A 27,262-nucleotide genomic window follows, 5' to 3' on the forward strand; every position below is an offset into this window, starting at 1 on the left:
CTTCCTGCTCTCTCTCTCTCTCTCTTACTGTCACACTGCCTTGTTTATTAGAACCTGTGTTCGTTCAGATAAAGCAGATTCCAGACAGCTCAGAGAAAAATGACGATAAGCTCTACTTTTTCTTCCGGGAGAAGAGTCTGGACTCTGGAGGCACTGCAAGCCCTGGCATGTTGGCTAGAGTGGGACGAGTGTGTCTGGTGAGAGAACTCGGAGAGGTCCTTCAGAGACCAGGCCTGTCACATAACATTTACCATCACTTATGAGAATGTTTGAACAATGACCAATCTTCAGATTTCGTTTAGAACTAATTCTTCTCAACAATCACTGCCCTTTACAGCATAATGAGTATGTGCTACGTATCTTAACAGAATGATGAGGGAGGCCAGAAATCCCTGGTGAACAAGTGGACGACATTTCTGAAAGCCAGGCTGGTGTGTTCTGTGATGGGTGACGATGGTGTGGAGACCTTCTTTGATGAGCTGAGTGAGTGATGTTAAAAATGGAGACAATCCATCACCATCATATCTCATTTTTATAATCACAATAAATTACATGTATTGCTGCGGTCAGACGTTTATATACACTCAACATGGACATGAATGTCATGGCAAGTCTTTCATGATTTCTTTGAACTGGTCTGTTTATGGGTCAGAACACAAACATTTGGTACACAAGTTTACATTTTTTTAATCATGAAACCTTGAAAACTGAAATTAACACCGGGTCAAAATTATACATACAGCATACAGCACAAATGTACATACAGCGCAACTAATATTTTGTCAAATGTCCCTTAGAAAGTTGCACCTTAACCAGCTGCTTTAAGAAGCCAGTAACAAGCTTCTGGCAGAATTCTTGTTGGATTTTTGTCTCTTCTTAGGGTGAATTAGTAGAGTTCAGTTAGATGAGTTGGTTTCATGGCACAAAGCTGACTTTCAAGCACAGTTCACATTCCTGAGGTCAGGACATTGGCAGGGCCATTCCAAAAGTTTAATGTTAGCTTGCTCTCCAGGGGCTTCTTTTTTGGACAACAGACTCTCACTCTTGCTACATAAAACTCAGTTGACTAGTCAGTGACACTGGTGTTCTAGCAACTTCCAGTTAATGGCAGGCTTTTGCCTTCGTGTTTCTTGGGATGTTCCTGACAATCCAAACCATTTTCCTCTTAGCTGAGGGTGACAGTTTGGGTTTTCTCCAGACCTTGACAAGGTGGCAAAGCTACATCTCACAATAACTTGTACATTTGTTTTTCATGTATGTAGAATCTCATCAAAATGTTTCTAATTTAATTTCAGGAGATGTGTTTATTCAGCCCACCCAGGACGAGCGCAATCCCATGGTTTACGCAGTTTTCTCCACTGCTGGGTAAAGATAACTCTTTTTCTTTCTACATAAAGTGTCAAGTTCTATGTCACAGCTTTGCTCCCTATAATACAAATTGTCTCATATCTGTATGTGTCAGGTCTGTGTTTAAGGGGTCAGCTGTGTGTGTGTATTCTATGGCTGATATCCGTAATGTCTTTAATGGGCCCTTTGCCCACAAACATGGACACAACTACCAGTGGACAGCATACACAGGAAAGATTCCCTACCCTCGACCTGGAACCGTGAGTTGCAAGTGCACCTTCTTTTATACATAATCTGAAGATTTTGGTGTGTGTATAAAATTTCAGCTTATTTTTATGATTCTTATTTTGTGTTCTTCTCCTGAATTTATCAGGATGATTTATGCCTGTACAATTTGTAATTAATTTTGGTATCTGATCTTTTTGCCACTAGTGTCCTGGAGGCACGTTTACACCAGGCTTACGCTCTACGAAGGAGTTCTCAGACGAGGCTGTTATCTTCATCCGTAACCACCCCCTCATGCACCACCCTGTGTATCCTGTACATAAACGCCCTCTGGTGGTGCGCTCAGGGGTGGACTACCGCTTCACCACCATCGCTGTGGACCAGGTGGACGCTGTGGATGGGAGATATGATGTGTTTTTTCTGGGCACAGGTGAGCCAAGATAGGGAATTCATATACAGTTTATAAACACATGATGATCAATCAAAGAAAGCAACACAAATGTTGCAGTTGTTCATAATGTGAAAAAGCTCTTTCTTACTGTGCTCACAGATCGCGGAACAGTTCAGAAAGTCATAGTCCTGCCCAAGGATCCCACCACCATGGAAGAGCTGACGTTAGAGGAAGTGGAAGTTTTCAGGGTAATAAAGTGAAAGCTTAATTACTTTTCTTCGACCTTAATGAAAGAAGTTTATTGACGTTGCTAAGTGTGTCCTCTGCCTTTTCTACAGACACCTGCCCCTGTTAAAACAATGAGGATATCTGCTAAAAGGGTAAGATGGCTACCTAGACATTGTAGTGTTGAATAACTCATCATAAAAAGTGTGGAGGACACAATAGGTCACTGTTAACTTTCTCTCCTCTACAGCAACAGTTATATGTATCATCAGATGCAGGTCTTACCCAGGTGTCTTTGCATCGCTGTGGGGTGTATGGTAAGGCTTGCTCTGACTGCTGCCTGGCCCGAGACCCCTACTGCGCCTGGGATGGAGAAAACTGTGCCCCTTTCACACAGGCCACTAAAAGGTCAGCATGATCTGTAATAAGCACACCTGTACCTATTTGAAAGAGTTTTGCATTGTGTTTCAAAACACTGAGTGAATGTGTGTGTCATTTATGTGTAACATGAGTAACTTGTCTCCATTCAGGAGGAGCAGGAGGCAGGATGTTAAGCATGGTGACCCTTTACGCCAGTGCAGAGGCTTCAATGCTAAAGGTACAACAAGGAGTACTAAACTAGGAAAACTTTCACCACCCTGTCACACGTAGATTCTCACACATATTGTGCTATGCACATGTATTCATATAAATGAGCTGGAATCTTCAAGTTCTATTATTTACACTGGCAATCAAAAGAAGTTGATCAGCTACACATACCATGCATTCAGGCTCTTTCAGTTTCTTCACATTTTATGTTGCGGCCTTGTGCAAAAAAAATCTGCTCAATCCCCCAATATGAGGAAGTGAATGAATTTTTTAGATTTGTTTTGCAAATGTATTACAAAGGATTAAAAAGATTTTGCATGGATGCAAGTATTCAGACCATTTGCTCTGACACTGAAAATTAGCTTTGGGGGCCTTTCAGAGTAAGTTGAGGAGTGAGGAAGTTGGTGGTGAGGAGGTGATGTCATGCATAACACAGTCACCACTAAGAATGTGTGGGACTGTGTTGAGAAATGGGTGGAGAAGCAAAGCCCAACCACTCTGTAAAAAAAGTATAAGTTGCTTATAAGTACAAGTTGCTTTTAATTCAATTTGAAAGTGACCCTGTAAAGGTGATTTAAGGAATCTGGAAGGAACCTTTTCTTCTAAAAACCCTTTCTTGAAGATTCCTCAAAGCACCTTAAGTGGTTTCTTTTTTCTTCTTAAATTGAAGAACCTCCAAAGGTTACTTACTTTTAACAGTTTGTAGGAGGTGAAGCAGTGACGAGTATGTGGGAAGCAATTCATTTTGATAATAGCAAGAAACTACATCCACCACAATAGAGGCGTGTTTTGAGTAAAAAAGTAAAAAATTAGTAATACAAAATATTGTCTGCAGTGGTAAACTGTTTCACTGTGGAAAAAAACTGTGTTTCCTCTATGTTTGAACCAGCTGCCCTTCCTGCATAAGCATGTAGGAAATACAATCTTGTGACATTTTGCACTCACAATTCACGGTTGGTTAAAAACAGAATTGTGGCGGAAATGTAGATCTTTACAGGTGGCCCGGCCGTGCACTGATCCAAGGATAAAAGCAATGTTTAATCACATGCTCAAAAAAGTTAAATTATATTTAAAATTAAATAAGGATTTTGCACCAAAACAAAGCATTACATTTCTAATAAATAGTAATTTATCATCACTGTCATGCAAAAGCCAGTGTAAAATGATTTTAGTCCAGGTCATTTTGGAGCATTTCACTATGAAATTGGAAACAACCTTTGTCAATTTTTTTCTTGACATTGTGTTTAACCACAGGTTGCATGTAGAGTACTGTTTGGATGCAGAAGCCATATTTCCTTGACGTATGTAGTGTACAATCAAGGGACCAAAGAGATTCAGCTACAGAATTCCACAAAACTTCAGTTATCATTGCAGAGTGTGGAGAAGTTTGATGTGTTCTCCTTGTGCTTGTGTGGGTTTCTTTCCACCTAAAAAATGGTAGATTAATTAGCTATCCTAAATTGTCATCTAAATCTAAATTAAACTAAAAATGGCACATAGCAGCGGCCAAAAACACTTTTCCAGGGTTTTCCAGGTGAAATCTGCCTGGAAAAAAGAGATGTATCCAGATAGTACTAATTATCACTGCTGAGTTTGTTAAAAAAAAACAGGAGGTGATTCTCAGAGGGGGAAGAAGAAAACCAGACATGATCAATTAGGACAGAGATAAAATCACAGAGGAGCTCACGGTGAAAGAAAGAAGTTCCATAGAATTCCTGATGTAAATTCTAAAATGAGTATAAATAGGACTATAGTTGTTGGTTTGTGCCTTTTACATACTGATAAATACCGTGTTATGGAAATGTGCAGGTCTAGATTTTGTTCTACCTGCCTGGTGTTCATCTTCAGCTTAAGGTTTGTAATTCAGGCCAGTCAGCCTGAAACAAAATCCAGGGGAGGATTTTTACCTTCTGGACCTGAACAACCTCTTTTGATAAATAAAAATGAATAACTGAAAAGTATTACTATTTAGCACGTGTGTCATTCCTAATGGATCATGCATGGAATGACTCTGATTCTGACTCTCCAGTGGAGAAGAGACTGAAGGAGACGGTGCAGTTCGGTGTGGAAGGAAGCAGTACGTTTTTAGAGTGTGTACCACGATCTCCTCAGGCTACTGTGAAATGGCTTTATCAGAAAGAGGGAAGAAGGAAAGTGGTAAGACTTCATATAGTTCTTTCTCATTCTCCAAAAAGAGGAATTACAATTGTGTCTGCTGGTCATATATTTATGTATAACTGTTTCACTCTGTTGTTTCCGCTTTATATCCTTGCTGTCACACAAAAACCTCAAAACATCCTTTAAAATGACAGTTTTAGAGATCAAGTAAAGAAAAAGACCTTAATTTTCAGTGGAAGCCAATGTGCAAGGATTTTATTTAAAATAATTTTGGAGCATTTCTGTTGGTCTATTTATTGTGAAATGTTGAAACAATGTGAAGAACAGAAATGGAGATACAGGTTATTGGGTGACAGCGACGATAAACTCCTTTAACTCTTTAATGCTTAGCCTGGTTTTGCACTGCTTTCTTGTTGTCAGTTGTCGTCGCAATAGTTCTGATGTGCAAAGAACATGGTCTAAAAAGCAGAAATGAACGAAACACAGTAATACAATTTCATGGGGTGAACATGGCGCACTTTCCAACTACTCTCACAGCACACTAAACAATGCACTATCATCTCTGAAGTATCTGAGGGTATCACCAATAACGTGCTAAAATAAGACGTGTTAATGTGCTGGTTCATGTGTTCATGTGTGGGTTTGTGTGCTGATTTAACAGCTGATCTAGCAACGACTGCCAGTCACCTCATCTTTTTCCTCTGCACGCAGCTGAATCGAGACAGGGAGGTACTGAAGACCCCCCAGGGCATTCTGCTGAAATCCCTCGCCCACTCAGACGCCGGCCTCTACCACTGCCTGGCCACTGAGAACAACTTCAAGCACACCCTGGCGCGTGTCTCCCTGCGCATCCTGGACCGGGACATTGCCGTGGCCCTCACTGTGCCTGACGAGGACGAAGAGGAGGAGATGACAAAGAGGCATCAGGAGACTCCCGCTGCTCCTCCAGCCAACCTGCCACTGGAGCCTGAGATGCGTGTGATCCACCAGTACTGCCAGTCCTACTGGGAGCAGCTCACCACCGCAGGGCAAGTCAAGGAGCAGCAGGCCAAACGCACCAGCCGCAGACACACAGAAGGCCAGGAGCCCAGTGGTGGCTGAGCGTTGCTCAGGAACTCTTCCCATTCCTCTATTCCTCCATTCATCTAGTCCAGGGATGTCCAGTTCTAGTCCTGGAGGGCAGAGTGCAGCATGGTTTGGTGATTTCTCTGCTCAAACACACCTCCTAAAAATGGGTTCTTTGGAAAACGCAGTGATTCTGAATAGAATCATGGCACTCGAAGAACCATTAGGGAGCTGAAATGGTTATTTTCCTGTTTTTGAATGAGTCTTTATAATTGTTAATATACATTCTTCAAAAGGAAGAACCATTTTGGAGATATGTGTGAGTGCAGAGAACCGTCACCTGGTGTAAATATATATATGTGCATGTGTTTGTGGAGAGAAATCATCAAATTATGCAAGACGCTGGTCCTCCTGGACCAGAGCTGGACACCCCTTATCTAGTCCATTAAGCTGCCCTTTGCTTGTCTGTTCATTACCCTGCCTTGAGGTTGAGGTGTAGGAGGGTTGGGCTGAAGACACTAAAGACCTAAAGGCACCTATTACCATTCCATCCGTCAACTCTCACTCAGTTGTTCATTTGTTCCTTCATTAACCCTTTAAGGCTGAGCGTGTCTCTGCCAACATGCCTCCAGACCCTTGTTAAACTAGGGAAACTGGGCTTTCTTACAATATGTGTCATATTGCTAAAATCTGCAGACTCTACTGAATGTTTGTGCTGTCTGCCCACTAGATCCCAGCAGATCTACAATAGAGTGCAAAACTTTTATGCCTCTAAGAACATTGCATATAAGGCTAATCATCTGATGGTTAGTTATAAAAACACTAACACTACCTAACCGTATCTTCATGACATGGAATTCGCTGAGCTGCTGCTAGAAGTAAACCTGTGCACCATGAACCAAGCCTGTTCCTCTAACCAACATATCAGTAATGTTACTGACAAACAGTGTATAATTCACTACTGTATTTATGTTACTTTGTATTTATTCTAGTGCTATATAATGAATTTACGAGCAAAATATTCTTACTGCTGAGACAAAAGACTTTCCTGTGTTGTTTTTGGTTCATGAATTATTGTTTCACCTCGCATCAGATGATCAACCCCTTGAACCCTAGGTTTATTGTTCAGCTATTAATGCTAATGCAGAAATGATTGTGAGCAATGGTTTAGTATTTGCTTTGGCATATCTTGTGGAGCCCCGCAAGGTTCTAATTTGGGGCCTATTAAACTGATGTTAATTCTGACAGTAATGTATTTCTGAGAATGGTGGATTGTGGGCTTCCATGCAGGGTCTAAGGAGTTAAATATTGAATATTCCATCCAGCCGATCTGACCAACACACTGGAGGTTTTTCATATTTAATATTTGTGTTTGGTTGCTGAAAATGTGGAGAAACAGAAAAGCTAGAAATCAGAGCTTTTATCATGTCACATTAACCAAGCTATTCAGAAATGCTAAGATACACCTAGATGGCAACATTTAGGCTCCTCTTAAGTCTTAAAGGGTTAATACATACCTTTTTTTTATTTCATTGTTTTGTTATTTGTTTTATTTTTATCTTTATTTTCTTCCTTATTTGGTTCTTTCCTTGAACAGATTCTGTTCATTTGTTCTGTTTGTTCTGTTCATTTGGACCATATTTAAATGTGTGTGTGTGTGTATGTGTGTGTGCATGCTTGTGTGATATGACCATTGTTTTTTATGTGACCAGAGGCGGTGGAAACCTTTACTGATCTCCAGTCGAGGGGCTTTAAAGTACCTGCATTTTGCCGTTTAAAATCCTGGGTCATTAAGGCCAGTGGAACTCAAGTTTAAGCACCTTACAGTATGATTTAACTCGAGGTTAGTACTGGATAACATGACGTTTGTGTGTGTATGTGTTTGTTCAGTCTATGGGCCAGTGCAATTCCCCGTTTGCTAACTGGATACTGAAAGCACATGGTCCAGTGCAGATACTAGTAAACCAGTGGTTAAAGTTGTACCTGTATCCTATAGTTCTTCTTCTTGGTTAGAAAATGGCACCAAATCTTTTGCGAAGAACACGCCAATGCCTTCCTGTGTGTCACTGTAGCTGTTTGACACTGTTTGTAATGTGTATTTATTTTCAGGTTGTATATTTTTTTTTCTCTGTTGGTAGAGGATAAATAAAGTACCGGTGGAGGGAGTTTCTGCATGATTGACATACAGATGAGATATACAGGTATATTTATTTAAATGTAATTCTAATGCCTGACACTGTTTTAGGAATGATAGTAGACACAGTGATTGACCTTGCTTTGGCTAAACGTTAATCACTATAGGAATGTGTTGCTACTAACGATCTCACCCTGTAAATGATAAACACTGGAGTCCTGAGGTGACTAAAACCGCACAAAAAAAAGTTTATTGAGTTTATTGTTTTTGTTTGTTTTGACATAGATTAGCATCCCGTTGGTTTGTTTCACTGTTGTTTCCTGATCTTAAATATAATGTAAAGAAAATAAAAGAGCATTGCTGTGTACAGTGAGCTCAATGGTGGAATTAGAGTCTTTTATACTGTTTTATACTATAACTGAAGTATCTTCTTCTTACTTCATTGGAGATTGTCCACATCACTTCACAGTCTGATCACAGTTTACGCTTATCCAGTTTGGAGTTGTGGAAGCTTTAGCACCTTAGGTACAGTACTGAGCAGAAGTCAGAGACCACCTTTGCTTGATTCAATTTCCAGTCAAAACGGCCGACTTGCTTTGAATTTTTCAAGGAAATCTGCAGAGATGTTTTTCCATGCTTTAGAAGTTCAGCCTCTGCTTCTTTCCACCCAAGTAATCCCAAACACATTCAATAATGCTTCATCACTTTAATCCGTAAACAGTCTTCTTTCTGTCTGTTCGCTTTTCTCAGTAAGAGCTCCTTGATCAGATCCACGTCCTTTCAGTCCCACAGTGTTGTGTCGTCTTCTCACAGTGGAGGGCTGGACAGGAACACCAGTGGACTTACTTTTTTAGATCTGAAGAGAAAGTGGAGCTTGATTGTCTCCTCTCTCTCTCAAAGATGGAAGCTTTAAGTCTTAATCTTAATCTTGGTGTCCTATTTGATCACCCTGTTCGGGACATTCAGAAGTCTGTGGCCAGAGTCTTGTCTATTCACACTAAGACATTTGCCCGTTTCACCCCGTCCTTCATCAGCTACACTGGCTACCAGTTACAGAATGCATCCGTTATAAAATCCTGTAAAATGCCCCTTCATGCAAGTTTAAACCCTCTGATTCTGGTCTTCTGGCTGTTCCTAGGTTCAGGCCTTTTAGTGTTGCTCCCCCCATCCTCTGGAACTCCTTGCCCTCTTCTTATTGCTTGCCTCTGGCTCTTCACATCTTCAAAACCCAGCTAAAAACCTTTTCAGAGAATACTTTCATGCTCTTTTTTTTTTTTTAACTAAATTGTAAAATGTTTTTGTATATACGAAATTCCCTATATTAGTGAAAATGTATTATTATTATTATTATTATTATTATTATTATAAATTGCATTTAATGGAACCATTCTGGTGGTTACCAGGTCTTGCATGATTGAACTTTTTAAATTCCTGCTTTTTTCCCAGTATTCCTTTGTCGTTCCCTATTCTCAGCAATATCTCCTTGTACTTAATGGCCGTTTTGACAGTAATTTAAACAAATGACAGGTCTTCTCTGACTTTTGCATAGTGACCAGATTTGATGCATCATTTCTATTGCAGTGATTGACATTTGCAATGGCTGCTACATTTCCTGAGTTTTCCTTTGCTTTTGGGAGACATTACTGTGCTTTATAGCAACTGAAAATGAACAATCACCGCCCCTGTATAGATATAGGGACAAAGTCCTCCACTTGGATCTAATCCCACTCATCATCATCATCCTCTTCATCATCAAATTCGTCCCCTTCATCTGTAAGAAAACATCAGTTTCATTTTACACTTATGGAATCAGTGCAGGTGGGACAGGAAGTCTTGGAATATGAACTGAAGGCTACAGTTGGAAAACTGGTTAACTGCTCAGCCATGAAGATGTTACTGTAAGTGTTGACCAATGAGAAAAGAAGAAACATGAATAATTGTTTACCGGAGGAGTGGATGACTTTACTTCTCTTCTGCATGACCATCATGAGAGCACCCACAATTCCCTCTCCTGTATCTGCTGCTGCAGACGGTGGAGGATCAGGGCTTGCGGTTACCTGATAACAAAAAGCTTCCATTATTCAAGTGTCAAATTCTAAGTGGTAAGAGTTGTCAAGTGGTCAAGTTCCCTTTTTTAAATAATTTATTTCAAATTTTACCCCAATTTCTACCCAAATAGGAAGTTAATTACCCAATCCCTATTCATGTGAACTCCTTCTATCACTGGCAATGCCCCTAACACTAGTAGGCTTTTCCTACACTAGTAGGTCGCTGATGCAGCACTGCTGGGCAGCACCAATACAACAGCCAACAGACGCCTCTGCTGATCAACATCACACTAGGAGTGATGTGGGAAGGAAGTACCATCAACCCGCCCCTGAGAGAACAAGGTCAATTGTCCTCTCTCTGACTCCAGCTGCTGATGGCAAGCAGCATGAGTTGGGATTCAAACCAGCAATCCTCAGATCATAGTGGCAGCACCTTAGTCCCTGGGACCCCCCTCCTTAAAAAAGTTTCCTTTTAATGAAGAATCTCTATTGAAAATGTGCAGACTGAGACTAAACTTAATCCCTGTCCAGGAACATGACCCTAAGGGATTAACTCACCGTTTTCAGTTTCATTCCTGTGCGTATTTGGTCCAATAATGCTCCTCTACCTCCTCCACCGCTGCTGGCTACAGCAGGAGGTGGACCACCAGGGGCTGGAGGTTTAGTACTGGGTAGCGGGGCAGCAGGAGGTGGAGGAGGTGGTGGAGGCGGAGGTGGCCCTCCTTGGCTGGAATTGGCCGGGGGAGGTGGGGCCATGGCTGCGGCTGGAGGACGGAAGTAGGAATCTTCTGGTGGAGGTGGAGGTAAGGCTTCTAAGTCCGGTGGTGGGAGGAAATCCGAGGGGGGAGGAGGAAGAAATGATTCAGCAATTGGAGGAGGTGGCAGAAAATCATTTTGCATAGATGGAGGTGTGGGTAAGGAACCAGATCTCCTGCCTGGTGGAGGTGGCATTGGTCCACTTCGTCCTCCGGGTAATGGAGGAGGAGGTTCATTTCGTCCAGCTCGAGGGGGTGGTAAAGATTCTCTCCGTCCTCCTGGAGGTGGGGGCAAGGGTCCGCTACCCCTCCCTGGAGGAGGAGGCATGGATCCACTTCTTGGAGGGAGTGCTGATGATGAAACCTGCCCTCCTGGTGGAGGTGGAAGCGGTCCACTCCGACCCCCTGGGACTGGAGGTAAAGGTCCACTCCGGGCTCCTACTGAGGGTGAAGGTGTAATTTGTGGTACCGTAGCTCTACGCCCTCCTTGTGGACCAGAAGTTTGAGATGCTGCTCCTGGTGGTGGTGGTAAAGGTCCCGTACGGCCTCCAGAGGGCGGAGGTGGAAGAGGACCAAGTGCTGATGAGGACCGACGGCCTTCAGTGGGTGGACCACCTCCAGGAGGCGGAGGTAGTGGTCCCAGACGAGACTGAGAGGGGTGGGAGGCAGATCCAGGGGGTGGCGGGGGGAGAGAAGCCTGTCGGGCTCCAGGAAGTGGAGGAAGAGCACGATCTGTGGGAGAAATACGTCCAGTTACAATGATGGACTGGTGCTTTTTTAACTTGCTCAGTCTCTCATTTACAGTTAATATTCAGCTACAAATCAGAACCCATCCTGTATCCTTTACTCTCTAAACTATGGTGGGTTGTTTTTTTTTATTAATAAATTCCTTCCTTAGGAATGTATTTCTTTGGTTTTGGGCTGTATGTTTGTGGGCTGTTTGTTTTCTTTCTTGTTTATGCCCATTTCTAACTCTATGAGACATGGCGGCACAGTGTATGGTAGTAAAACTGTATATAGAGACTTATTAAGGCATTAAGGCCTGACTCAGAGTGACATTTATGGAAAAGCTGCATAATGAAATATTTATATTATCCATTTCATTACCTTTCTATAAGCCTGTACTGTCTTTATATACAGAAGTTTTACAGTTTTCTTTTAGTTTTGCTGTGGTTTACATCAATAACATTGATGATAAGACACTGGCATTAACCCCCTCCAACAGAATCTCATAAACACAGAATGAAGTACAAAGCCTGTAAACCCCTAGCCTTTATTTGATTTATTACTTTACTAAACTACATTAAAAACAGATTCCTGATTCAAACCTGATTCAAAAATGAAATGAAATGTAAATAAACATTTAAATAAACATTCAATGAATTATTAGATTTGTGAGTTGTAAACCCACCAATTTATTAGGGACAGTATACAAATACTGGTCAAGGATCTTCCTTTGTTCTCAAAACAGCCTCATATTTGTTTGAAATACTAGGCCATGTTGATACAACTGCATCAGGCAAGTCATACCAGGCTGCATCATTCCATCATTCCTGTGCCCACTGTGGGCTCAGCTTTCTGCTCCTTGCTGAATGAACTCTAAGAGACTTTTCTGCATTAAAATCTCAGGAGATCAGCAGGTGGTAGTGAAAGATGAGAGTTGAAAGATGTTGCTTTATAACTGACCTCTACTTGTGATTCATTATTAAAAAGGTCTGGATAAAAGATCCACTTAATTTAAGCAGCGTTTGTCAGACTGTGAATCTGTAAAGAACAGATAAGGAGAGAATGAAGACCTGAATGCATTCAACCACCACTCAGACACTACCTAAAGAAGGTCCCTCAAAACCTGTGAGGGAAGCCACGGAAAGGCCAACAATCACTTTGAAGGAGCTAGAGAGCTCAGTGTCTTAGACTATATCATATGATATCATTATGGTATATATTTTACAAAAATATTTGTGATATGGTTTCGTGATTAGATAAGACATTAAGAAAAAGCAATACAGAACAATAAGAACAAAGAATAAGAAAAAGAGCATCCAAGTGAAAGTTTGAGGGGACTGGACATTAGTTAAAACTGAAAGATGGACGTAGTGTATTCAATGACTGATAGCTCAAAAACAGTAACCATTTTTACAAGAAGAATTCACACTGTTAGCAATGTCAAAAAGATGACTGCAGGCATAAAAAGGCACCAGGGTAAGAATGTGCCCTTATCACAGTGTGTTGTTGTTCAGACTACAGGTATTAAGGCCACATTTCTCATTAAACTCACCCTGCTGATCCATTTCCTTCTTCACTGCCTCCATTCCACCAGAGCGCTCAATGATATCGTAGATCATCTTCGAAGTCTCTGAGTCTTTCAGATCAGCCTCGCTGATCCCTGCGCGGGACAGCAGCTTCATCAGGTCTGGATCCACGCTGTTGGTCTCCATACCCAGATGTGTAACATGACTGAGATCAAAATACAAAATTAACAGACTGAGAGCTTAGCCAACATGAACTCTAAAATGACAAATATTTGCAGATCTTAGCACACTTACGTGAAACCGCTAGGTGCTCCGATTAATGCCTTGGACAGTTTGGAGCCCTTCTTTTTGCTTTTTTTCTCTTTCTCCTTTTTCTCTTTTTTCGATTTGGTGGGAGCAACCTCATTCTGGATGTTGAGGCTTCCCAAAGGTAGTGAAGAGAAATTCCCAGAGCCTGAGTTTCACAACATGTGGCATTTGTTAGACTGATATCATTCTGCATACATGAAGAAAATCTAAACATAGCTGAATGCAAAACTTTGGGCGACCTTGATAAAATGACAACCTTTGTTGAAGTGAAAATATGTACCCATCTGCACAGTTAATGCGCAGAGGAACAGGAACAGTTTCTGACAATTATAAACAGTATATTGTGTTTTCCAGTTATAATCTTTACTATATCCATTTAAACTACCATTTAAACATGATTCAAAAGAAAAACTTTAGAATCACTAGTAACATAGAACTCATCTGAATGCAGGTCAGTTCTGATTCTGTAACACAAAGCTTTTTTTTCTTAATTTGTCATTTTTTTATTTGACATAATAAACCTGGTAGTGGTTTGTGGACTGTGTCAACATTTTGTGAGGAATTGACCAATAGAATGACTTGAAAGTAAAATCTTTTATAAACTTCTTTTTTTTTTAAAGTAAGGCAGTTTTTTTGCCCCTGAAAGGATGTTTTTGGGCGACAGCATCGACAAGCAACACAATTCTAAAAAGCAAGTTCTGTACAGTGTCAAGAATGTAATTATGAAACATTAATATCCTGAATGCCTCACTTTTCAAAAGTGATCAAACCATAACCTATTAAGACTCTGCATCCTCAGATGGGAACAGGTGGTTTTTAATACTTGTTATGTCGTACTAATTTAAAAAAGGAGAAATTAAAAATGCACACCAAGCAAAAGTCCGGGTCTCAGGAGGTTAAGATACCCTGGCTGTAAGTAATTACAATAATTACATCTATCTTGTTTATCGTTAAACAAATCTGTTTTTCAAAATAGCTGAAATAATGATGAAAGCATCTATAAATACATGTGCAGTATGTGACAAGTCCAAACTTTTGAATAATAGTGAATCGAAATCATAGTTGTGCAACTGGCATGCCAACTGCAACAACCATCATCACTGATGAAGTGATAAAGTCTGAATTACCATTAGGAGGCAGTGGGGGCAGGGCATCATCTGAGGAAACACACAAAAACAGGAAATCAAGGCTGGCAGGTTTAAGCCCACTGACCACAAAAAACTTGAGCAGACTGCACTCTTGTCTCAATACACTGCTGTGATTCAGGCTTACCTCTAGACCGGCCTTTCCCTTGGCGATTTTCTGAAGGTTGAGAAAGAAAAGATGAAATTCTGATCAGGTGCTTCAGGTAAACCAATCTCCCACTAATAGCCTTCGCCACATGTAGTGGAAACACTGGATTTACAGCATGGCCTGTTAGGTTTGAGGCTGCGTTGGTTTAACTTACCCAAGCGATTAATTCTCTGGTTGATCTTCTCGTCCACTATAGAGAAGAAGCTCTCTGCCTCTTGCTCATCAGCAAAGTTCAGGCCCACCTGGCAGTCCTGGAAAACAACACGCTGAGGTTATGGCTCTCAAACTGAGAGTTAGTCTATACAGTACTAACCAGAAGTGTCAAGTAACAAAGTACAAATACCTTGTTATCTTACTTAAGTAGAAATTTTGGTCATCTGTACTTTACTGGAGTATTTATTTTTCAGCCGACTTCTACTCCTTATATTTTCACACAATTATCTGTACTTTTTACTCCTTACATTTATAGCCTTGTTACTCCTGTTTCATTTCTGTTTGTTTTCATTCTGGCTTGTCATCGTTCAGAAAAAAACCCTATCCAGATAAATCACGCCATCCGGAAAGTGTGAATTTGATTGTGGTTGGATGAGAAGTATAAACATATACCATTCTGACACCCTATTGGTTTGTAAGCGATCCATCGCACCTGCACATCACATCACACTTCAGCAAGGACATAGCAGACATATGTAGCCTAGAATGAAGATGTCTGTTGAAGACACTTAGGAGAACTCAGTAGTGCACATAGAAGATCCTTTAATACATTTGATATTACTAAAATGCATTCTTAATTCATTTCCTGAAACAGCCAGCCTAGTGCATCCCATCATTTTGCAACATTAAGGAAGTGTACTATAGGCCCCTGTGGAGCGGCCTAAGCGTTTGGCCTTTTTTCCTTACATTACTTTTACTTTTATACTTTAAGTAGTTTTGAAACCAGTACTTTTACACTTTTACTTGAGTAAAAAGCTGAAGTAGATATTTCAACTTCTATAGAAGTCTGTTTAAACCCTAGTATCTACACTTCTACCTGAGTAATGAATGTGAATACTTTTGACACCTTTTGGTAATAACACTTTTCTAAAGTTTTTGGAATCATTGTGATAAATGATGTAAAATTTAGTTGCAGATCAATGTATAACTAATCAATAGACGCTATATAACCATAAACAATAAAAATAATATGTTTTAAGAGAGAGCATTCAGAGACATAAACTAAAACGACTGAGAAAACTGCACAACGTGCATAAGTAAGTTGTCCAGATGCCTGGAATGCCTCATATTTCTAAATTGAGCAAATATTAGGGCAGAAAACTGAATGTAAATGACTGTAAAGAATTAGATAATCGAATAATAAATGTATTAGATTAAATATGAAATTGCTGATTTTCAGTATTTTTAAGTATGACGAAATCCACAATATGCTCAGGAAAGCTAACGACAATGAAAGAAGTTTGGTCAGCTACTGAAAGGAAAGGCCATGCAGGGGGATTGGATGTGGAATACATTTTCTTAAGAAATACATCATATGTCTATCACACTGCTGGTTGTTTCCTCATGGTCCCTTTTATTTATTTACTATTAGTTTTTGCTTTAACATTGAATTGTACACTTTGTGAACTTTGTGGATTTTTTTTTGTAGGCAGGGGGCAAACACTTTTCCACAGCGCTGCATAGATACAAATATTAGTGCTGTTTTCCTATTTAATCAAGCAGTACATGGGGCATGGGGGACACAAGAAGACTGACTGTATACTCACGTCTGCGGGGAACGTGTGGAAGAAGGCCCTGGCTCGGTGGTAGGTCAGCTGATTGTAGAGCTCCTGTTCCCACAGCAGTTTACCTGCCTGAGGCAGAGGAACAGATCTCAGATTAAAGAGCAGGCTCAGGTAAAGACTTACAGAAGCTTACAGAAGCCTGTAAGAAGCGTCTGCTTTCCTTGTCTGAAAGAACTAACATGTGGAGAAAAACAGAACATCCTCCTTCCTCCTAATCGGACTTATTTCCACCTCTTCCTTCTGTTTTCTGTGATAAAGCTTTTGCCCCATGTTATCTCTCTCCTTCAAGTGGGAATGGGGCATGCATGTGTTGGCTGGATTCATCCTACATTCCTGTACTATTAGAATTTTTATTGAATATTTATTTATTTAATAAACAAAAAGCAGATTCATTTTGGGGAAACTAATTTGAGAATAATGTCAATGTGGGCAGGAGCTTTAGTTTTGCTCATCACCAGGCAAAAAACTCACTGCTTGACTACTGTTGTCAAGTATATTAGGACTGTAAGCTGCTAAACCAGGGCTCCAGCTATAAAGATCTCAGTCAGAACTAGAAAACCTTAGCAAACAGAAAGAAAAGGGGTCACTGTGCTGCAGCTTCAGGAAGGAAATGTAGAGTTACATACATTATAAGAGTGGAATTTAATGTGGGAGATGTAGTAGGTCTTACTTAAGACATTTTTCTAAATTCTTATTTAAACCCCCCATAAGTGCCCAGAGTTTTTGTTTTGGCAAAACTGTACATAGAATATAAAAGAAGGTAGGTTTTGTATTTAAAATGTATATTTAATCAGTTACTATAATGTGAAGCAAAACGTTATATTAGACAAATATATCTGTTGTCTCACTGGATGAAGGAGGGGACAAATCAAACCAGTCCTGGCCCACAGGCCACACTTTGGCCAGGAATTAAGGAAGACGCTTTAATAAACATCACACTTCTCAAACTACATGTCCAAATGTTTGTGGACACCCCTTCTAAAGAAATGCATTAAGCTACTTTAAGCTGCACCCATTGCTGACACAGATGTGCACATGCACACACACACACACACACACAGCTGGCTTAGCCCTTGTAGAGAAGTTGTCCCAACAGAATAGGACTCTCTGGAGCAGATAAACATGAACATATTGGCACCGTGCCTAATGCCAGCTGTGGGTTAAAGGGGTATAAACCCCCCAGCTTTGAGCTGTGGAGCAGTGGAACTTGTGTGCTCTGGAATGACGGTGTTCCATCCAGTAGTTGGGGAGAGCAGAACTTTGATTCCTAAACTTTTAGGATGTTTGTGTGTGTGTGTTTTTACAGAAGTCCTCTCACACACAGTAAGGTGAAGAGTCTAGCTTGGTGAGGAACTGGAAAGCTCTGTCTGCAGTACCTTGATGTCGTAGAGGCGGATGAAGTAGGAGCGCAGAGGATTGTCCTTGATGAAACAGAGCACTCCTGAGTGCTGCAGACTCCAGTTGTAGGGGCTGTGTGGCAGAGCCATGAACATCTGCACCACTGTCGTACACAGAGACTACACACAGACACACAGACACACACATATGAGTGAAGCCAGAAAACAATAACTTTTGTGTTGGAAGGTGGGGTGGGGTGTAAAAATGCATCATTTTTTGGAGTTAGAATGAGTTATAGTAATATGTAATAATATGCAATAAAGCACAGATGCCTTATTTTAAATATGTGTAGACTTATTTTTGATATCCAATAGGAAAATCCTTCAGTGCTTCTCCTAGCTCTTATCCCTTACCTCATGTAAGGGATGTTTGATATCTTACATGTGCTTCTATACTGTACAACCATAGATGCTGGGCTAATGTTGCTCACAAACACTGAACTTAGACTGTCACTACTCCTCTATCAAAAGTATCAAAACACACCCAAAAACTATAGCTCACTCAGAACTGTCCAAAATGTTTTTGGACAAGCAATGTTAGCCATTGTAAACAAAAAAAGCCGACTCTCTCAAGATATCAGACGTCTTGGCTGATTGACTGTGAGAAATCATTGTCTGTTCTTGTACGTTATCTGGCTAATCGGAGAATTCCTGCTTTGAGAAATAGCTCCCTGTTCCTGGAGAAAAACTGCACCACGTTATGGTGTTTTCTATGGGCAAACACATCAAGTTCCCCCTCGAAAACAGCTTATTAATTAGCGCTGGATCATTAGCTACACTGGGAGAGTCGGGAGCCGAAGAAACTCCAATATGTGGCAGAGCAAAAGTCAAGCATCAATCTGAAGGTGACAATTCAGCTACATATTTTCATAAAAGTCTTTTTACGTTCTTAGTTCATGTTATATTAAGCAAGATTTGTAATCTTCCATCATCTTATGTGATTCTTATTCACGAGCAGGATAGAGATACTAAGCAGTATTTGTTGTTTCGGCTCTGTATTTGTATCTGTAACTCCAGCAACTCAAGTCATCATAGGTATTTTGGATTACTGAGTTGTGTTCATGTCACTGAATTCACAATCATGCAATTTTCGGCTTAGATTGAAAATGTATTGGCTTAGATTGGCCATTTAGCATTAATAGAGCCAAAGGGCACTTTTGGGCTTGGTGCACACACTGTAACATTATGTTTAGAGTCAGTGTGAAAGGCTAATATAGACTAATATAGGAGCATAATGCTCATGACGCATTTACCACATCTGGTGTGAAATGGCCTTTAGACTAACTAGGCGTAATGTATCTCCCCTGTGTCGGCCCTCAGTGTTAATATCCCATTGCTGCGTTACTGTGTAACCGTTTCCTACAGTCCCATTTGCACATATTACAACCAAAATTATACCAAAATAATGGAATTGACTCCATTTGAACGATGGTGAAGCTTAAAATTTTGTGACGCACTGAACGGTTCCCTAAAAATGAATGGAATTCTTTTGAGGCCTCCAATTGGAAGCATGTTTCTGGTGGCAGCTGATGAACGAATCAGTGAAATGATGATTGTGGGGACTTACAGAGAGTGGCGATACAGAGACCACTGTGAAGCTCATGCACTGTTCACAGCAGGCCGTTGAAGACTGCAGTAAACAGCTAAATTTCAGAACACGCTGTAGACAAGTGTGACAGGAAATGTCTAGAGTCGACTTCCCCCCCCCCCACCTCTGCCCACTGTTCACAAGTATAGAGACGAGGAACAAGACCGTCACACCTCATCTAACACCTCCAGCCATGTCGCTAGCTCAGAGAGCAGCTCGAAATAACACACACACACAGTCTCACATGCATATCACACCAGTTCCACAAAATGGCAGTTGCTTAGACTTACAAATAACAGCCTAAAATGGCCTGGACCTTCTGAGTTCTACACTTTATATAACCATGTACAAGTGTTTTTTTTTTGTAGTCCAAAAGTAATTTTGTGGGGTTATTACATGCTATGTATAATATGGTAATATACAAAAAAATGTTGAATAATAGCCGTCATCACATTATAACATTAAAACCACCTGCCTAATTGTGTGCGGATCTCCCTGGTGCCACCAAAACTACTTTGACCTGTCAAGGCATGGATTCCACAAGACCTCTGAATGTGTGTTTTGTGGTTTTTGAAACCGAGACATAAACAGCAGATCCTTTACGTCCTGTGAGTTGTGAGATGGGGCCTCCATGGATCACTTCACCGGTGACCCTGTAACCGGTTCACCAGTTCCCTCCTTTCTTGGACCACTTTTAGTACTTTTAGCATTAACCATTGCATGCCATGAACACCCGACAAGACATGGCGTTTTTGGAGATGCTCCGTCCCAGCCGTCTAGCCATTACTATTTCGCTCTTGTCAGAGCTGCTCAGATCCTTTTGCTTGTCCATTTTTCCTGCTTCAACCACATCAACTGACTCTTCACTTGCTGCCTATTATGTATATCCCACCTTTTGACAGGTGCCGTTGTAACCAGATAATCAGTGTTATTACTTCACCTGTCAGTGTTTTTAATGCTATTACAGATTATTTTTTTCCAAATATATCTGATAATTTTTCATACAGAATTTAATTTGCTATTAATCAGTTTGATTTTATAATGTTTTAAATCTTATTTAGTGTTTATCAGCCTCTAGGACATTTTGTAGCTCACCAACTGATTCAGCCTCTGTAGTTGAGACATAAAGTTCATAGAAGCTGAAGATCTACAGGCCGTCCTCAGAGAGGATACAGCTTGTGCATAACAGTGCGTAACAGATTTCAGGATGTAAAGTTATGCAAATGACCTGAGACTGGAATGTATGACTTCCTTTATCTAAAATGTCGTTCAGTTACCTTTAATTTCCCCACTGTGGGACTAATAAAGGATTATCTTATCTTATCTTCCCTGCAATTTAACATATACTTTGTCAGTCATGAAGGTTTTTTAAACCCTAAGGCATTTTCTCCATTTCTGCATATCTTCTTAAACGTTCCTTTAAAGGCACTTTCCAAAAGTGCTGCAGCACCTTGAGCAGCTGTAAACTTTTTACACACCATTTTACATCTCGCATGGGATGTCCTTTGGTCAGTTTCACACAAAACATAGACGAACGCACAAATTCGCCAGTTTGACAGTTTCTCAACCCTTTCCTCATAGCCTCGTAACTCTGGAGGTGAGTCGCATATAATGTCATGACAAGATGTATTTGAAAGGTCAGACTCTGTTACCGCGAAGACGTTAATAGAAACATCAAGAAACATCCAATTTGATGCGCCGGTGCTTTTGCTGACCACAGAGGGTTAATATCTATCCATCCTGTGAGAGCATTTCATTAAGGGGACTAATAGAAATGGTCCAAAATTACTTGCAATAAAATCTTGCTGCATTCACATTAACAGTACCGTTACGTGACCTATTGACCTCCTGATTTACATGACTTAACGTCATAGCCGTTGTTCTAGTGCTGTGGCTGTGTTTGAGCTGCTTTACCTTTACTGAAGCATAACTGGGAGCTGAATGATCTGTGTGGTCAGTCATACTTCTTATAAGATATATGGATATAGATTCTAGTGGTGTACCATGGAGGGTATCAACACCTTCTTCTCAGGCTGGGATCACACTCTCAGGCTGGGCAAGCAGCACACCATGCTACACTACTTCTAACACAAAAAACTGGATCATAATCTTCTTAATATTAACCAATAATGTTGTTTTTCATTTTTTTACACCGCCACTCGCTCAGCATTGGTGGAGAGAGCTTAATTTAGAATATTTAGACACCCTGCCTAAATAAACCCTACAGTATAAAACTAAAATGCACTGCAACTCCACATTCATACTGACTTCAAACCTGTTTTTCCTTCTACTGTACAGTCGCTGCTTTTAGGATGCTGGGTCATCCCCAACGTCAACATCTTCTGAGTTTTAATTCAACCTGGTGTCTAATGTCAGTATGGCCTGTTTATTAATTAGTTAGCTCCACACATCACTTCAATGTGATGCTGGCTGGCACGGGTGTCTGCTAGCCGATGCATCAGAGCTGGGTGACCAGTGACATTGCATTTCAGTGGCAATTTGCATGTGTCAAAGTAGGTCTGTGTCAGTCTTCACCCTCCCAGTGTCGGGAGCATTACATGTAATAAGGGGAGAGCACTAACGAGTGGTCTGGGTTATAGGCTATCTAAAATTGGGGAGGAAAACTGGGTACTTTAAAGAACCCTTTACAGATGGCTCGAGCTACTGCAACACTCTGTGGTTCAAATTAAAGCTTGCATGTGTTTAACACCAGAAAGAGTTTTAAAGCGTAAGGCATTCGAGGCAACGCACTTCCTTAAATGGTTTAAGTAAAGTGAACTTTGCAGAGTTTTAGCATTTAGCATGATCATCATGATTCTTTAGTGCTCAAGTTATCTTCTTCTCTATTTCTAGGTTGCTGTTTGCAGTAAAGGTGCGGGTGCTTTGAGAATAATTGAGCTTACTCACTGTATATTCTGGTGATGCTCTTATACCTATGTCATACAAACATCTGATTTTCTTAAGGTGAATCTTCCTCCGTGTCCAGGTTAGCTTTTATTGGGGATGACTTCAGTGTAACTTTCTACTTGCAGTAAAAAATGCAAAAACTTTAATGGCGACCTTTAACAGCTTGCAGGAAATCCAGTTTGAAAGGGTGGTTTGTGTCAGATATAGTAAGTTGTCCTCATTTTTGCATTAATAATTTTTACATCTACAACCCGGCAGCCCCGGGTCAGATATCACAATGCAAAAGCAGCAACATTTTGTAACTGGTCAAATGCCATTTTTTTTGTCGAGACATCTTTTTGGGTGAGGCACTGACTTCATAACTATCCTTTTTATAGTGTATCTCATTGTTACTGCATGCAGTTCTACTCTTCGTGGCTGTTGATGTTTTTAAATGCCATAATGGGTGGATATTGTGTGTATATTGGTATGAAGAAACTGGTAAACAGATAAAAAAGGGGTTCAGAGGAGGATCAGAGGTTGTGTTTTGAAAGTGATGCTTCAATTTCCAAATGTGTCTTCTAAAATAAACTGAAAATCATCTACTTTTACTAAAATAAACATTTCAAACCCTGTCACACAAAAATAAACTTGTATCTTCAATGAAAGCCAATGTAGGTTTTACTCCAAGACATTTAGGAGCATTGATCTTGGTTCATTCGTCATGACATATTTGTTTGTGTGACGATACATTATTGTCTACATACTGCTTGAGCTCACTTTATGTTCACTGAGACCACAAATGGATAAACCAGTTTAAAAAAGCATGATAAAAGCAGATGCTTGGTCTGAGGACGGTGTGTGTTTCATTAGGCTGTGATGGACTGTTCATTTCAGCAGTTCCTCCAATTGCAGTTGATCAGGTTTTCTCAGAAATGACTACTCGCTTCAGAGTTTCCCCAAATGTGACCAAAGGGGAAGGCGAAGGCTGCATACAGTAATATTCACGTTCTATTAATACACTAGTAGAATAGTGGGGAATTCCTCTTATTCAGGAGGTCGTTTTCATTCGAATTTAAAGTGAATGAATTGCTTCACATGAAAGACGTGTGATAGAAGTTACAGGCACAAAGCTCTCACTCTCACGCTTCCACGTTTCACACTATAGTACATAGAACCCACTAAGCAATCTCAAACTACCAACAGATACATAACTGATGGTCAGGAGAACACGAGGAAGTGTTTCTGAAGCTAGATTTACAGAAGCGAACATCTGCTTTGAAACCACACGTTCTGTATGATTATTTATGTATCAGGAGAATATCTGCTAAAACTGGTGCATTTATTTTTCTGACAAGAACAACCTCAAAAAGTTGTATTCCTCTTAAAAAAAGGTTCTTCAGGGGTTCTTCTGTAAAAGCAATGACTGTGTACTAGACCCTGGTAATGTTAACCATTTTGCTTGGTTAAATTTTGCTTGGTTAAATTTTGCGTGGTTAAAAGTGGCTTGTTATTTAAAGAACTTTTTAAATATGAATCCATATAGCACCACAACGTGCTCTGCTGTTGCAGAACTGCCAAAGAACGCAGTATATAGAACCCTTATATAGTTTATACAAGCATTTTTGCTTAAAGTGTAAAGTAGGGGCATTTAATTAGAAAAACATTAGCCAATATCAGCCAATAATATATTCATATTTATTTAAATATTTATTTATATAATAATTAGCCAATTATTATTATTATTAACTTGCATTATGATTCAGTGTCATATCCAGTATAATAAAGTAGCCTATTAGTTATATTAACATTTAGTTCATTTACTCAACAACTGAAAGTCAAGTACAAATATAATTGAATCTATTCTAACAATATTTATTGTCAGTTTTCACTGAACTGGACTAATTAATAATAATAAATATTCTAAATAAATGATCTATGTAAAAATAAAACTGAATGCTTTTGAAAAATAAAATGTGCTTAATCTTAATCACCACTGTCTCAGAACATGTGAGACACGATGGTTTTGAACCGCCCATGGGAAGAATACAAGAATACGAAGTGTAGGATTCTGTCCATTCTAGATTAAAAGCTCTAGATTTAAAGTTTTCTCGCTCCACTTTAGTCTTTTAGACATGCCATGTTAATTACTGCCCATCTAACCGCCATCTCTTCACTCGAGTCTCGAGTCTCATAATGTACAGCTCTGATAGGCCGAGTAGTGTCACGTGTGATTTTTCATAACAAATGCGATAGGTCTGTGAGTTTCCTGACCCGCTAAGTCTGTAGCATAAAGGCTAGTGAAGTTACACTGCTGAAATAAAGACTGTCAAAATGAAATAGTTCAACAGGTAATTGGTTGTGGGTCCAGGTGTGGACCCAGACTGCAGTCCGCCTACTAGTGACCTCTGTTCAAGAGTATAAGAGGGTATAAGGCAGGGTTTGGCAGGGTTTTGTTGATTTATGTTTATTAGTTCTGGCTTTGTCTTCAGACGTTGTTTTTACATTGACAGCATTTGTGTATTAGATATACGTTTGGGTGCACTTTACATCATTTAGTCTTTCTAACCATGTGAGTCTTCAGTTTGTTTAATTGTGCCAGTTAGGTTCAGTTACTGCCAGCTCAGCTGTCGTTCAAGTTTAACCAATCATCTTTTGTGAGATATTTTTTTACTTTAACTAAAAACTCAAGCTCCTGCAACACTACAGTTAGTGATCATGCACTCTCTTTTAAAATGAAAAGCATACCTACTTACAAACAACTGAAAACACTGAGCGTCTTAAAATGTATCTGGTTCAAGGCAATGAATTTCCTCAAATGGTTCGAGTAGAAGTAGCAGTAAAGTGAAGTCGTCAATTTAGCATGATCATCATGATGCTGTAGTGCTCAATTTGCTCTTCTGCTCTTTTTTACGTTGCTGTTGCTCTTAGCAGTTATGATGTGAGTGCTTTATCTCTATTCAGCGAAACCTAAAACACACATTACCAACTTCATGCGAGAAGAGAAGCCATGAACCGAATCCCTAGAGATCATCAATCTTTCAACCTTTTCTGGAGAGTGTTACATACCTACAGTATAAGCAATATAAATGAATAGCCAGATTGAGATTAAATACCCTTCATCACCATCACACAGCATTACAACAGCATTTAACCATCATACTTCAAGCGCATTTGAGCAATGGATGACAGTCCTTGGGACTGAACAGGGGCCTTCCAGTTCCAAGTCTGCTTTGCTAACTTTTAGGCCACAGCTGCCCCAATGAGCTAATAGATGCAAGTAGGCATCTTGACTTACGAACTGAAAAGAATATGTCTGCATTGAATTACACTAGTTATAACTGCAGTCAATGTTGAGGAGACATACACTCTTAAAACTCTAAGTTCCTGACTGGTTCTTGGCTTGGGTGTCCAGTTCTAGGACAACAAACATGAATTGTTACAGAACCTTTCCATTTCCAGGTTCTTAAAGCCTCACCTCTCATTTACAAAATAGTTCTTTACAGAGCTATCAGCTGAAATATGCTTTAGATGTTCTTCCTAACCCCTGAAAAAGTTCTTGATGGGTTCTTTCGTAAAGGATGCAAATTTGCCACTGTGTTAACACTTGCAGTATTTAGACCCACTGACTACTCAAAGAACCATTTCTTTGCCTAGTTAAGTGGCTTTTCCGTATGTCGAAGAAGGTTCTTTAAAGTACCTTTTTAAGAATGGTTCTGTATAGCACCAAAAATGATTTGACTAACTACAGAAGTGAAACACTTTTGCTGCTATATAGAAACGTTAGAAACAAGTCCTTTAAAGATCCATACATCCAACGAGTTGTCATGGTCCTATATAGAACCACTGCTTTGATTCTAAGCAAAAAGGGTTGTATATAGTACTGAAAAGGAGTTGTTTGACTGGTGCTCCACAGAACTCCACAGTCTCTTGTTCACGTAAACCTAAACCACACTCTGCAGTAGCTCTCCGTTGCTGAGTGAAGATGTTGAACACCAACGAGATCAACGCTTCACAATTTCCTGCCCCAAAAACAAACAAAAGAACTTCTCACCCTGTGTGAACTCCTGTACTTACCACACACCTCCTGCCCAGAAGATCATCCACCTTTTCATTCTCCTGCAGACTGAGCAGAGAACTGCCCACATTGTCCTGATTTTTATTCTTTGACCCTCTCTTCATGACCTCCTGTGTGCTCGCCGCTGACCCTCAGAGACTGAGTGGAACACTGAGACAGTCAGAGAGAGAGAGAGAGAGAGAGAGAGAGAGAGAGAGAGAGAGAGCGAGCACGAGCTGAGGGGGGTAATGATCTCTGATCGTGGCTGTGAAGGGCCAGCATTCAGCAGACCCCACACAACACAAACAGTTTCTCTTCCTACTTCTGTCACATAACGCCAGTGCACAATGGCTTTCACAGGAAGTGGACGACCACATTCTTTTTCTTCTTTTCTATTTTCATACTCTCACTCAAGCACGAGTTACAAACTGCTGTGCCACGGCTAGTTACTTCAGAACGAGTGCGTCTCAGATAATACAAGCTAGTAAATGCTAGCTAGCTTATTAATATCATTAATATTAATGTTTCACCACCTGTGATTCAAGCTCAAAGAGTTGCAGAACGTGACAGAACAGGGAGTTAGAGAATATTATAGCACAGAGTGTTACAGTACAGTGTTACTGAATAAACTGTTCTAGATTGTTACAGTACAGTGTTACAGCACAAAATGTTCTAGAATGTTACAGTACAGTGTTACAGCATAAAATGTTCCATATTGTTACAGTACAGTGTTACAGCATAAAATGTTCTAGAATGTTACAGTACAGTGTTACTGCATAAAATGTTCGAGATTGTTACAGTACAGT

At 40.2% G+C, this 27,262-nt stretch overlaps 2 protein-coding genes across 2 annotated transcripts in view; one reads left to right on the forward strand and one right to left on the reverse strand.

Moving 5' to 3' along the window:
- Positions 1 to 8,480, forward strand: part of sema3ga (sema domain, immunoglobulin domain (Ig), short basic domain, secreted, (semaphorin) 3Ga) — a 29,106-nt gene extending 20,626 nt beyond the window's left edge. Inside the window, exons 8-18 of the mRNA XM_072681733.1 lie at positions 52 to 197; positions 369 to 483; positions 1,296 to 1,365; positions 1,463 to 1,607; positions 1,780 to 2,002; positions 2,123 to 2,211; positions 2,302 to 2,343; positions 2,439 to 2,596; positions 2,719 to 2,786; positions 4,806 to 4,933; positions 5,606 to 8,480. Coding sequence (XP_072537834.1) covers positions 52 to 197; positions 369 to 483; positions 1,296 to 1,365; positions 1,463 to 1,607; positions 1,780 to 2,002; positions 2,123 to 2,211; positions 2,302 to 2,343; positions 2,439 to 2,596; positions 2,719 to 2,786; positions 4,806 to 4,933; positions 5,606 to 5,995 — 1,574 coding nt within the window. The 3' untranslated portion in view covers positions 5,996 to 8,480. The remainder of the gene's footprint in view (positions 1 to 51; positions 198 to 368; positions 484 to 1,295; positions 1,366 to 1,462; positions 1,608 to 1,779; positions 2,003 to 2,122; positions 2,212 to 2,301; positions 2,344 to 2,438; positions 2,597 to 2,718; positions 2,787 to 4,805; positions 4,934 to 5,605) is intronic.
- On the reverse strand, positions 8,318 to 26,754 carry wasa (WASP actin nucleation promoting factor a). Its single transcript, XM_072681734.1, has 11 exons — positions 26,477 to 26,754; positions 17,905 to 18,045; positions 16,511 to 16,597; positions 14,905 to 15,001; positions 14,730 to 14,759; positions 14,585 to 14,614; positions 13,443 to 13,602; positions 13,175 to 13,353; positions 10,700 to 11,628; positions 10,039 to 10,150; positions 8,318 to 9,864 (listed from the first exon to the last, which is right to left on the reverse strand). The coding sequence occupies exons 1-11, from the start codon at positions 26,579 to 26,581 to the stop codon at positions 9,812 to 9,814; spliced, it is 1,923 nt and encodes a 640-aa protein (XP_072537835.1). The 5' UTR covers positions 26,582 to 26,754; the 3' UTR covers positions 8,318 to 9,811.
- Positions 26,755 to 27,262: the final 508 nt, after the last annotated feature.

Source organism: Salminus brasiliensis, chromosome 6 (assembly GCF_030463535.1).
Source record: "Salminus brasiliensis chromosome 6, fSalBra1.hap2, whole genome shotgun sequence".
In the NCBI taxonomy this organism is placed as follows: domain Eukaryota; kingdom Metazoa; phylum Chordata; class Actinopteri; order Characiformes; family Bryconidae; genus Salminus; species Salminus brasiliensis.

Coding starts and splice junctions, on each gene's coding strand:
- wasa (XM_072681734.1), bottom strand. CDS start 26,581: ATGAAGAGAGGGTCAAAGAATAAAAATCAGGACAATGTGGGCAGTTCT. Junction 10,151..10,699: donor CAGGAATGAAACTGAAAACG/GTGAGTTAATCC, acceptor TTTTGTTATCAG/GTAACCGCAAGCCCTGATCC. Junction 9,865..10,038: donor TAAAGTCATCCACTCCTCCG/GTAAACAATTAT, acceptor GTTTTCTTACAG/ATGAAGGGGACGAATTTGAT.